At 36.7% G+C, this 13,214-nt stretch overlaps 1 protein-coding gene across 1 annotated transcript in view; it reads right to left on the bottom strand.

Moving 5' to 3' along the window:
• LOC134537394 (GTP-binding protein RAD) overlaps positions 1-13,214 on the bottom strand; it is a 422,548-nt gene that overhangs the window by 10,376 nt on the left and 398,958 nt on the right. The window contains exons 3-4 of the mRNA XM_063377809.1: positions 10,952-11,034; positions 1,051-1,240 (exon numbers count right to left, since the gene is read on the bottom strand). Of these exons, the coding sequence (XP_063233879.1) occupies positions 1,051-1,240; positions 10,952-11,034 (273 nt within the window). The remainder of the gene's footprint in view (positions 1-1,050; positions 1,241-10,951; positions 11,035-13,214) is intronic.

Raw genomic sequence — 13,214 nt, 5'->3', positions numbered from 1 at the left:
TTTATATATATATATATATATATATATATATATATATATATATATATATATATATATATATATATATATATATATTGTAGGGGTGCCACGCCGTGCTTGAGTGCGTCCCAGGTCCCAGATGATCCGGGTTATGTTTCTAGTGGGTCTGAACCTGTATTTTTCACAGTTGGAGACACTATGGCAGATGGGTCTTCTTGGGGTACTGCCACTCATTCATTCTATCGATGCTCCAATAGTATCGTAAGGCGTCCGCCTACCTGGACACACATACCTTGTGGAGAGCTTCAGAAGAATCCATGCGATTTTAAAATCACTCTTAATATCAGAGTGATGTTGTTTACAAAAAGTATTAAATAACACGCTGAGGACAAATATGTAGGTCTATTTATATATATTTTTTAAACAGTATTTTTAGGAGAGTAAAAAGGGCTAAAACTCGTGGTCAGAGATTTTTAAACATGAAACGCCCGGTAAAGCTTCTGGAAAGCATCCAAGGGTCTTGCGCTTTAAGGCGATACCGCGCTAGAAGCAACAGCGATAGTTGCACTTTGTCATCCCACCTCACTAACACAGATACGCAGTTAACTAGGAGGGCCCATCTCTAAGCAAAAAGCCGAGGCCACACAGAAAGTTACGCTATGTTTGCTGCGCCAGATGACAAGACAGGATAGTCTAGTTCGCGATGCCGGAGAGACGCATGCCGTGGGATTCGAGTGATGATTCCGACGATGATAATATTCTGCTGGCTCTCACAGTGTGTGAAAGTAAAAAGAAATGGGTTTATGAATTTAATTTAAAACAAAAGAACTTGAAGAATTTCATCATTTGACTGTAGTTTCGCCCTTGTTAAAAAACAATTACGGAAACAAAACTACTCATCCGCCCTCAGGGTATTCTTATATGCTTTTCGTAAACAGACCCCTCTCTGGTAGCGGGAGCTACTGTTTCTTCTGAAGCCCTGTGCAGTGCATGTATGCGGATGTAGGCGGGGCCCCTTAAATAAAACAAACTGAGAGACGCGGAACCGGAGTGAGAGGTGAATGTACGCACCCTGTGTGGAGATGGCCCGGCTGCGCGCCAGGTCCACCTTGTTGCCCACCAAGATGGCGGGTCGCGTCCTCAGCAGCCCCCAGTCCTGCAGCCGGGCCAGCTCGTCCTCCGCCCTCTGGAAGCTGGCCTTGTCGATCACCGAGTACATCACCACGAAGGCGTCGGGCGGGTCCTGTCGGTCGAGCTCCACCTGCGGCCACGGAGCACCGGGTGTCACCACTTCTGTTTCCGAGTACCTCCTTTGAGGAGGTGTAACTTTCCGAGCAGTTTCAACTGGATCGTGTGGACGTCCTTTCATGCATCCTTGGGGCGCTATCTATACTATAGTCTGTTGCTTAGCCACCAAACTGGTGCCTACACACCTGTAAATTTATTAACGACTCTCTAATAATTAATTGAACAAAAAAGCTTTTAAATATAGTGCCTAAATATATTTATGTAGCACTCGAAGGTGGATTAGGAATGGCGCTGAGGAGTGGGGTGCTCGATGACATGTTTGCATTATAGCACAATCGCTTACTTGAATACTTGCGTACTTGATTACCTGCGCACTTGTATACCTCCGCACTTGTTTACTTGCACATTTGCTCACTTGCTCACTTGTATACTTGCTCACATGCATACTTGCACAGATTCTTAGTCATTCTCATTCCTCTATCACTTACATATATTTACACCTCACTTCGAACGCGCATGGCGACTACAATGTGTTTTTTTTATGGGTTTTACAGCAATGGTATGCTTTCATATGTAAAAAGGTCAGTACAGTTAAATTCTATAGTTAATAACCGGCTTATGGCTAAATATTTATGGTAAGAAATTAATTTATACTTCGATCATAAAATATTTTTATTAGCCCTATAGATAGTGTGCGGTATATGTAAGTCTAACAAAAAATGACGTCCATATTTTAGAGATTAATTATTTTGCCTGCCTATAAATACAGAAAGCCTTTTTGAAAGATTGCAGAAAATGGAATCCAAATGTACAACATGAATTGACCACTCATGTGCGATATTTCCCAGAGCTGTTTCAGGTGACCGTAGCTTAAGTCACCAAGTGCCTTTGGACGGACTCGGGACAGAATTTGGTGTATCCTTGAATGTGGGCGCCTTTTTTATAATGTTTTTTATAGTTTCGTAGGTCGCACATCCTGGACTTGTAAGCGTAAAGCGCGTTGAAAAGAAAAAAAATTTCATAACAAAACGGCTAAGCTTATTAATGCTTAAAGTAATAATGCGATGAAACTATTTCAATTGTCAAAAACCTATAGACGAACTCTGGACCTAATGGTATGAGTCAAACTTTATGCATTGGTGTTTCTAGGATATGTTTATGTGCTGTACTCCAATAAGCCCGCCGGCACAAGGTGACAATGTTAATAACCTAATATATATATATATATCAAAAATTTTGAAACAAAGTAAGCGCAGTAACTCAAGAAGATGACATGCATGGGCTGTTTTAAAATTTAGACTACTTGATAGAATATTTATTCATAGTAACTAACGTTAAAAATGTATATTTACAAGAGAATGCAATGTTATTGACATGCCAATCACTGCAAGTATAATACCCGGAATGTTATTATGCCGCTCTTTTTATAAAATTTTTATATTTATCTCTAACCACAATAGATATTGTTTCCTGTTCACTATGCAAATTAAATTTACGAAACCGAGGTAATTTGACAATCCCTTAAAAATTACTTTGATATAGTAGACATAATGTCTAGGTAAAAAAATACGTTATAATTTCATTTATTTATCAGTTCAACTAGCGTCGTGCAAGTTAGTGCGTAGCCAGTGATTGGCAAATAAGTTCACGCCATTTAGATGGCTCATGAGGCTGGAACATAGACTAAACGTTACGATTTGAGTTATGTAGTCTAAGATTTTTTTTTGTTTATAAAATAGTTGCTAGAGACTCACCTACGACTACATTTCTGATCTGGTCACTTAGTCACTACAAAAGTTATTCAGAATCCACGGTACAGTTTACGTCAAACTTCTTGAGTGACAATTCGCAAGGTGGGGCATTGCCACATCAGAGAACTTAACTCAACGTCCAGTCGCTATTTTGGTAACGGTCTGCTTACAGCCGAGCTGTTACCAATTTCAGATACTATGATCAGTGCTTTTCTGATGACTTAATGAGTGAGAAACTATATGGGCGAGGTGCCATGACATTTGGCTTGGACAGTAATGAGTAACGGCTATTTTTAACCTCTTTATTTATGACTTTATATTATAAATCCCATACATCCAAACGACATGCAAAACGAGACAAATTGAACAACTTATTTAAGAATGTACTGAATATTTCCATTTTTAATTTCAGACTATTAATTAAGTTAATAAATTTTGTTTATTACGTTCGCAGCGCACGCTGTTCACCATAATTAAGAAAAAGACATACATAAGTGTATTATTTTACTGATAGTATTCGTTTATGAAAATTTTGTAATATGTCTGATCATTTGAAACCTCAAAGTAATTAAATTTTTTTTTCTACAGGTTACTGTAATTTGTCTCAAAATCAACGCAAATAATTAATTTACTAAGTACAGTACAGAGAAATTAAAGCAGGCGTACACAAAACAAAAATGCAATACATGTTAGACCGTGTTAAGTGTTGGAAAAAAGTTTAAAAAAATACTTTTTCTAAAGCTATTTAATGAAACTATTTGCTTATCTGGAACAGTAAATTATAATTATTTATAAACTAAAAAAAATAATAAGTAATGCCAATAAAAATCTACTTTTCTTTTAAAGAAGCAGATAAACGTTCGTTAAAACTGACTACTTTGACTGCGATTTGTAAGTTCTTGACGTCGTCCGGCATAGTGTTGGTACAACTGCGGCAGGAAAGGAGTAATGTTACGATCCACGTGAGAACAGATTGCCATTGCGTTATTCTGGTACCACTATCCGTCCTGCTATTGTTAATCGATGAAATAATTATAACCAGGAATATTTAACTAAGGCAATTTAGATGTAAATATCAATAAGTTTTTTAAAGGAAACATGCTGTGGAATATTTTAACGCAGTGGTTTAGATCTTCCCCATCATTACGTTGCGGAATTTTAAATTTAATTTTGATACTCTAAGAATGAAACATTCTTGTCTCAAGTGATAATTACATTATTTTATGAAGAACTTGCTTATATGCAACGAAGTTTCTCCATGGTCATTATTAAACACTGACGTAAATGAAAAGACACTACTACGATAAATGTTCGCCAACACGAACTGCGACGATATTTTCCAGTTAGTTAAGAAGTGCCATCGTTTCCTACAGATTGGATCCCACCGATACAGCAAACTACTATCCATGATGTCAGTGTGCCGTGAAGTTTTTCACCGAACTGTATTCGAGGCCCCATGAATAGAGGAACTCTTCGTGTTCTCCAGATTCAAGGAAAGTTAAAATTAACGATAGTCTTATGTTGTTTGTATAATTAAAGTTTTGGCCAATCATTTACTTTGAGAGCTAACGTGTTTGAACCATACATAAATCGTTCTGAAACATTTTCTCATAATATTAGCTTCATTATTTTCCAGAGATATTTTTGCTTGCAATGTAAACGTAAAATACATGTATTTTTTTAGGCCTAACGACAACCAGACTTCTTGAGATTTGGAAGTTTGATTACCCTAAGATGTCTCTTACATTAGGTAGCGTAATTATCACGTAAAACTTCCTTATCGAAGTAATAGTAATTGTTTAAATTTGTATACGTGATTAACGTAATAATAATTAAAATTAAAATAATTATTATTAGTCATCAACTGATAGGGAAATTAATATTGAGTGTCCTATAAAGTTGTAAGTGTATTGTGGTTGAATAATCATTTAAATTTTAATATATTAATTAATCACACATTAATTTTAATAATATTTTTTTTCCTATTTTAAAACTAACTAGCTGACCCGGCGAACTTCGTACCGCCTTAGCGTAGCAATGATGCACTACTTTATTTTGTATAGCTGACCTATCTTAGGTATGAATACCTATTCAATTTGAATCACTATAACTGAAAAGGACCTTACTAATTTAATTAAATAAAAAACAAAATATATATTGTCAAAATAGTGTTTATTCCATAGGATTCAATAATTCCACTAATGTTTTTACAAATTGCTATTGAACAACTTGGCATTTTTAAGTAAACAATGAGCTCAATACCACGCGCGCTCTATAAATCAACTAATAGTCTCTGTACCCCTCACTGCTTCTCTCTACTCTAATGCTTTTTGATAAACTATATTTTTAGTTTTATGTTCTGGCGCGTAAATAAATAATGTTGATGGTTTTCCGACACGGGAACAGGCGACATATAATTGGCCATGTGAAAAACATGGATTTTCTAGGTTGATGCCACATACACTTAGCGACTGCCCTTGCGATTTATTTATTGACATTGCAAATGCAAGCCGCACTGGAAACTGTAAACGCTTAAAGCTGAATGTCATAAGGTTACTTTAAAAATATTCATATTGTACAAAGTGTTGGGTTAGTTTGGAAATAATTTTATATATGGTGGTTCAGTATTCTTAAATTTTCTAATTTTCCGTTAAATTTTTTCTTTCATAAGAACCTTCTCGTGACAATAACAAACACAACAAAAAAAGAATTAGTGAAATCGGTTCAGTCATTTACGCGTGATGGCGTGACCAAGGGAAATAGGAATTCATTATTCTTAAATTTTCTAATTTTCCGCACAATTTTCTTAATTTTTTCTTTCATAAGAACCTTCTCCTGACCATAGCAAACACAACAAAAAAAAAATTAGTGAAATCGGTCCAGCCGTTCACGCGTGATGCCGTGACCAAGGAAAACGGGTTTCATTTTTATATATATAGATAATACTGTCAGCTTTTTGTGAGTTATTCAATTTAAACATAAATATTGAGAATTTACTACGTTGCTTCACAGAAATAGTGCTGATAAAATTTCTTTATTAGGTTGCGACCATATTGTCCGATTTAGAAAGCAACCCAAAACTAGAGAGTAATTGAAGGACGAATTATGTTGTTGGATTATGTTATCACAGCCAGGGTCCTATTTGGAGCCCTGTTCATGTGTTGACGAAATTCTGATATTTCTTAGTGTTTCTTATTCAGACACCCACTTCCAGCCTCCGGATGTAACCACAGCGACACAGGTAGCAGCTTTCTGTTTACTATAAAGCGCAGGCCTATTCAGGACCTCTTACAATTTTTAGATAACAATTTTTTAGACACATCGTATTACTACAACAATTTTATTTTAAAGCCGCTCTAACTGTATTTCTTGTAAATTGAGACTATAAATTAATATATCAAATTCTTTAATTAACTGTAGGTTTTATAATCATTCAAATGCCTATGATTCTTTAACACTTAAAACTTTTATCGCAGTAATTTGGTTTATTTACTTTCTTAAAATTGTGTGACATTACAACACTGACGAACTTTTGTGTGTCTGTAAAGTTGATTTTGAACTTAGAACAATGCTAAGGACTACACTAAAAAATTTAATAGATAATATTTTATACAAAGACTACACAATTCAAATTTCAGAGTTCAAATAATCACAAACCAATATCGCGTTTTTTAAGAAATATTTTATTACTGTCTGAATTGTAACTCAACATTTTCACCCGGGGAATAAAATACAGGTTGATGAGCTATACCGAATATGACAAAATCACTATAAATATTTTTTTTATAGCATTGATTATTTGTATATATCTTAGTCACTTTCTTTTGGTAGATAAAAGCAATTTTCTTAATAAAGAAAAGAACATTACTTAATGAACATAAATCATAACAGTGTGCGGTTAAGTTTATATAAAACTATTATTGCAACAAAATAATACCTCTATGATGTGTTTCAGTGCGAGGGATAATGTTGCTGTTTTAAATGACTGGCATCCGTAATTGCCCAGAAGGTCTCTCTCTCAAGGTCTCGAGGTAACAAACACCTTGTACAAAATACAGGAGGTTCTTTCAGGGATTATTTTGTTCCATACCAAAATTATTTATAAATACTAACTTGTTTACATGAAATTATTTTAATAGACATCAGTCTCTACGTTAACAGCAGTCGAATGACAAGATTCCTGCGGAATGACTGTGGAAATTGGGAGGCATGCATATAACATCGAAGGAAAATTTTTTTACATTTTTACGTCCAACAGTTATAAGACGAGGCTTCAGAGTATAAGCTTCCCAAGACAATCGCGGGCTACACACCATTCGGGTGAGAAATATTAGGTCAAGTAAGGAATTAGAATAAAATATCTGGGCCCTTCTAACCCGTAATCACAAGATGAAAATAAACTTACTGTAGAAATAAAATAATGAAAACATAATTTATTTTATTATTTATTACTGCATGATTCGGTAACACAGTATTCAAGCCTAAACAAACCTCGAGTCAATAGGCCTCAAAGATATTTATTTTTTACTAGCTGCAGTATCCGGCGTTGCCCGGACTGAACACAGGGTGTTAAAAAAAATTGGATAGCGTTATTATGACAGTGTGGTAGACATTGAGAAATGACACGCAATTTCTGTTTGTATGTCTATGACCTATTATTTTCTGTTTACCCATGGCGATCGGTTGAACGGTTTAGAAGTTGATGCGCTGTAGCGCATTCTAGTGGCGAGTTAAAGCAAAATATATGTCTTGGAAATATTCTCCGTGTTCAAATATCTATGTTTACCAATTTTCATGGAGATCGGTTGAACGGTTTAAAAGTTTATGCGCTGCAGTGCCATCTAGCAGCGAGTTACAAAAGAATGGAGAGCGTAAAAACCTTCTCCATTAAAAAAAAAAAAAAAAAAAAAAAAAAAAAAACACTTTCATGTGCTTTCTTTTATGGTGATCAGTCAAACGATGTCGGAGTTTATAAATGACATACATACATACCAACATCCTATTTTATGTATATAGGTTGGTTGCAAAAATTTTAATCTGGATATGTCTAAATAGTGCACTGAAGAATTTTAATTTGTCTCACATATTCAACTGTTCTTTCAATCTAATGACAGTCTTGTAATCATAAGCACGTGACCACGTGGTCCCCGTGCCTTGGTTACTTATTTAAATTAAGCTGAAATAAATGCAAGTAGTTCATACCCTATGCAAGTGAAAGATTGTACATTCGTTTGTGGCATTTAAAGAACAATCAAATTTTAGACAAAACCTTTTATTTGATACAAGATCTGATTGACAAAGCTGTAAAATACAATCAAGTAATGCCACAAGTATCATGAAACACAATTAATAATTATTGATATGATTACGGTTCACACGCCATGTAAAACCTCTGACTCGTAGTTGGCCAAACATGTTTCTTAAACTGACGTATATCTACAAACAAGTTTAACATTGAAATTATCGTTTCAAGATCTCTCACGAAGTGTAACAAAAAGAGTTAACTGCCAGTTTTGCATAGCTGAACACAAGTTCAAGGTCAAGACTAAAGTATGACCAGCCGTGTACTTCGTACATAGGACATAATTCGCTACGATCGCAAACCTCGCTAAATCGCACAAATTAAATTTGACATCGACGCCTGTTGACGAGCATGTCCAAGCAATGACTAACTACAAATCCTATACTCATTTGCCTTAGAACTTAAACATTTCAAGATTGCGAATGAAAAACCAAACATTACCAACATCGTGACACAAAGGACTAGTATCCAGGCCATACTATCGTCAATCACGGCAATACTCTTCAGTGAACCCCGGACTGTCACGAACAAATTATAGTAACAACGTAAACAAAAAGGCTTCTGAACCATCTTAAGCAAGGAATTGCAATACAAACACTAAAGAATTAAGGCGAATAGAGCTTATCCCACTCAACAAGGTTACAAGAGACCTATCTCGATGACGAAGGAGCCATATGTCATACTGCCCTCAAAACCAAATCTACGATATCGCTCGTACGCCTGCGCGCAGGGGAAGGAACCAAATAAGGCGTGGCAGGGAGGGAGAAGTAGCGCTGAACGGGAGGGGAAGAGCACAGTTCTGAAACAAAATAAAGTCATCCCGCGGCGGGCAATTCAAAAATAACGAAACCTCCCCTGGCTCCCGGCTCAGTCCAATACAGAACTATTTAAAATGCATATAAATACGGTAACACTTGTTACAACCAAACGGCACGGATTTTGCTGAATGTATCAAATGTTTATTGTCAGGCATATTGTGAGATATTATCGAAATATTAGGAAACTAAAAAAATAATTTACGTTTGAGGTAATCAGAGAATTGTAAACCAAAAACGAAACAATAAAAAAATGTTTTATTCTTTATGAAAATAATTTCAAATTGACTATTCTATCTGTATAAATAGATTTTGTTTTAATTCTTCAATAACTATATTTGGATTTTTCCGTTGGGTTCTACTATCTTTATTTGAATATAAATGTGTATTTAACTATGTTATTTATTTTTTTTCTCAATCATACCAGACTGCCCTTTCCCCCAGATGGCCAGACCCACCAGCGGGCTGCTTCTCAATATATTCATGGTGAACCCAGCAAAGTAAATAGCATCCGCCACTGGCGTGACGCCCTGCTTGGCTGCCCTCAGAGCTCACACAGCAGCCGCGGAACTGCTCACGTGCAGGTAACGCTTGGCAACGCCGCGTCTCTCCTTCCACACACCGGCCGAACGCGGCGCCCGGGAAGATGGTATGTCTGTGATAACGACTACTAGCGCTCTCCATTGAGACAGAATCAAAACCGTGACTTGAGCCGAGACCATGTATTCTCTACGGTCGTTGACTTGAGCTGAGAGCCAATGAGAACATTTTTTTAGAGAATTGTAACAAAAATTCAAACATAGTGTTATGAGTAATGATTGTTCTTAACAGAAGGATAGTTCAGCAAGATTCGTAAATGCTGAATATTGATGGAATTTGTGATTTTTTCATCCAAGTCATGATATTTGAAGTAAGTCAAAATATTCATATATTCGAACTATAGCTATTCATTACGGAATAAGCATATAGGTGTGAAATATTGAAATAATGTTTTCGCATATAGAACGGGTTCTAAAGTATGTTGAATTCAATCAACCAATCATAATCATGCCTAGCGAAAACGGAAATTATATCCGTTTCCGTCACAATGGTTCTTAAAAATTGCTAAGAACACAAGGGTGGTTAAAGTGGTTACAAAAGTAAAATAACTACATTAGTGTTAATACGAATAATAAAAAAATAATTTTATGTGTAATAATAATATGTGTAAAAAGGAATGTATTTCTATAACTTAAAAAAAATCACTGAAAATTTATTTAATTTTATAACAAATATTATTGGGAGTTAAATGATACATGATTAAAAAATTTAAACATACACGAATAGCATAACAAGTTAAAAATTTCTATCCAGCACTGTTATGCATTATTTAATACCAAAATTAAGATAAAATTGAAAATTTTAGTTAACTTAGACCAAAAATAAAACTTTGGGAGAGTTACATGATTTAAAAAAGAATTTATCTGTAAAATATTTATTTTATGGAAAAAATTGAAACCAATTTCCGTCCATTGCTATCTCTCCAACTATATTGTCAAATATAGTTGAAGACAAATATTTGACAGTGTTCCAGGGACTTAATTAGTATCAAGGATTCGTGCCAAAACAGAAAATGGTGGGAAACTAATTTGTTTTCTATATATAGTAAATCAAAGGGAGGCATTGGGGTCCTGGGAATAGGACCATCTATTACAGAACTTAAGCCAGGTACTTAAAATACGTTCATAGATAAGCTAATAACTTGAAGAGCATCCTTCTTGTATTTTACAAAACGTAGGGCACGTCCTATTCGTATTCCCCCGTTTTACCTATAACTTAGCTCTTTGTTGAACAGCTGAGAGCAAGTTTCTGCTTACCTTCGAGTTTGCTATGTTGATGAAGGAGAGTTCCGACTCTTCGCCATTCAGCATAATGGACACAGACTGTTCTCTGGGCACATCTGAAACAAAAAACAGAAGATGGTGTACACTATTTACAATCATCGTTAATGATCAACATATTGTGAGAGAACACAAGTACACAAGGGTGCGGTTATCATCCACACATTGTAGACTTCCAACTGGGTCCTTATGGCCCTAGCTAGGATTTGTTTTGGAGGGGAAGGAGGCGACCTTTTACAGTGACAGTAGTGCTTCTGACCCCCATCTGACGTGACACCATGTTGACAGTGCAGAACACTGCCCGCCCTCCTCCCCTATCCAGCGACTCTGCTCAAGGTCAATGACGTAATGTTGCTATTTTTAGTCTTTCTCACCCCACGGACTGCTTGCTCTTATTTTAGAATTAAACTGGTGAATTCAATTTATAAATTCAAAATGATGTAATTATGCAGTCTGGAAAACACGGACATTGTCAGTTTTTGTAACAGACTTTATATTTTTCGTGATATTTTCGAAGGAGGAGGGGGGGAGGTCTGGGACCTCATATACAAACTTCTTCGTCCCCCCCCCCAAAAAAAAACAATATTTCCTGGATATGGGCATGGGTCCATATGCGCTTGCATTCCCGAAAGTTGACGTGGAAAATAATTACCACAATGACAGTAATCTTACCGAAATTTCACCTAACATCACCTTTCTCAGTTGCGAAATGGTTCGCTATCACCGATGTCAAACCCTGTTCTCCTCGCCTGAGGACCAGGTAGGTGTGAAGGTATTCTTTGGAGTGGTTGTGGCTTACATCGCTGTGAACTGTTGGCAATCCTGGATAGGTTTGGATTCTTGCCCGGGCATTTTATGTTTTGTTTTGTCCCAGTACCTACTTATTGCACATTTATAAGCACAATAAAACCAAATACAGTCCAATTGTTGAATATTTGATTATATTTACCATGGTTTAAAAACTTTATGTTTGTATAAAACATCACTCAATATTTAAAACAATACGCTAATTTTCGTAAAACAAAATTGTCAGTATAAATTCAATATTTTTCTTGTGTTATTGCAAGCTATTTATTGGCAACTGGTTTCCGAAGATATCTTGTAAAAGTACAAAAATAATTTTTTCCCTGTGTGCGTTTCAACTTGTATTTCAGCCTTCTTCGGCTTTCATTTCCCCCTTCCATGTCTGAAGTGAAATGTTCCGACAACTTTTAAAGACGCAGACGTTATGTGCATGGAAAGCCACGATGTTGTTTTCAGTATGTACATCGCGTTTTCACTTATTAAACCTTCACCAAATATTGTAGTAAATTCGTGGAAAATCCGCGAGACAAGTGTTGATAGCGATCCTGGCGGCCTGAGCTGTACCTAGCGTTGAAAACAAAGTTTTAGTACAAGATTTCTCTTTAATTGCTATTAATTTTATATTTATTATTTTGAAGCATTAATACATTGTCAGAACTTTGAAGTAATACGAAAACTACACAGTAGCATTATTTTCAGTACTAGAACAGTTTTTTTTCCAGAGTTTAGAGAGAAAAAAAAAACGCAATTTTGTTATAAACACTAATGTAACCGCATTGGACTGCAATATACTAGTCGCATGCTTATTACTAAGTCATCCATAGATATGTCAGTAGACAGAGTGAATTTAAATATCGAACTTCAGGTGGGCCATATTAGTCTCAGGTACCTTCTATACAGTAAGGAACGCGGGAGACAAAGATACCCTGACGCCTGGCGGGCCCAAGTCACGCGCGCCTACCGTTGGGGGATTATTGCGGCCCGGTCTCGCCACCTCGTCTGCCACCGCACCCTCCTTCGCCTGCCACCGCACCCTCCTTCCTTGGCGCTGTCATCTATCCCTTAGTGGCCTGGGAATTCCGCTTGGAGTGGCATGAATTACGTGACACTATTCTGATTGCTTCGAGCGTCGGGTCGGCCCGGGATGACGCGACACGTCACAACCCCTCCAGTCGGTTCCAGAAAGACTGCCAAGGGTATAAAAGCGGCAACGCCGGTCTCCGCGGGGGTTCCGAGAGTTAAAAGGTGAGTGGAGTGAGGTGCGAGTTCGGCGAGGAGGACGAGAGACCCCCTCTGCAAGCAGCATGCAGGCGGAGCGACGGGACCGTGCGAGTGTGACGGAGTGGCGCGATGCTGTGTGTTTGAACAGGTGCGTGGTAAGGGGCGAACCATTGTTAGTTGAGCCTAGCTACAGTGAGGAGTGCGAACTGCGGAC

The sequence above is a fragment of the Bacillus rossius genome, chromosome 1 (assembly GCF_032445375.1).
Source record: "Bacillus rossius redtenbacheri isolate Brsri chromosome 1, Brsri_v3, whole genome shotgun sequence".
NCBI classification, from domain to species: Eukaryota; Metazoa; Arthropoda; class Insecta; order Phasmatodea; family Bacillidae; genus Bacillus; species Bacillus rossius.
This window is presented reverse-complemented; position numbering and strand designations above follow the sequence as displayed.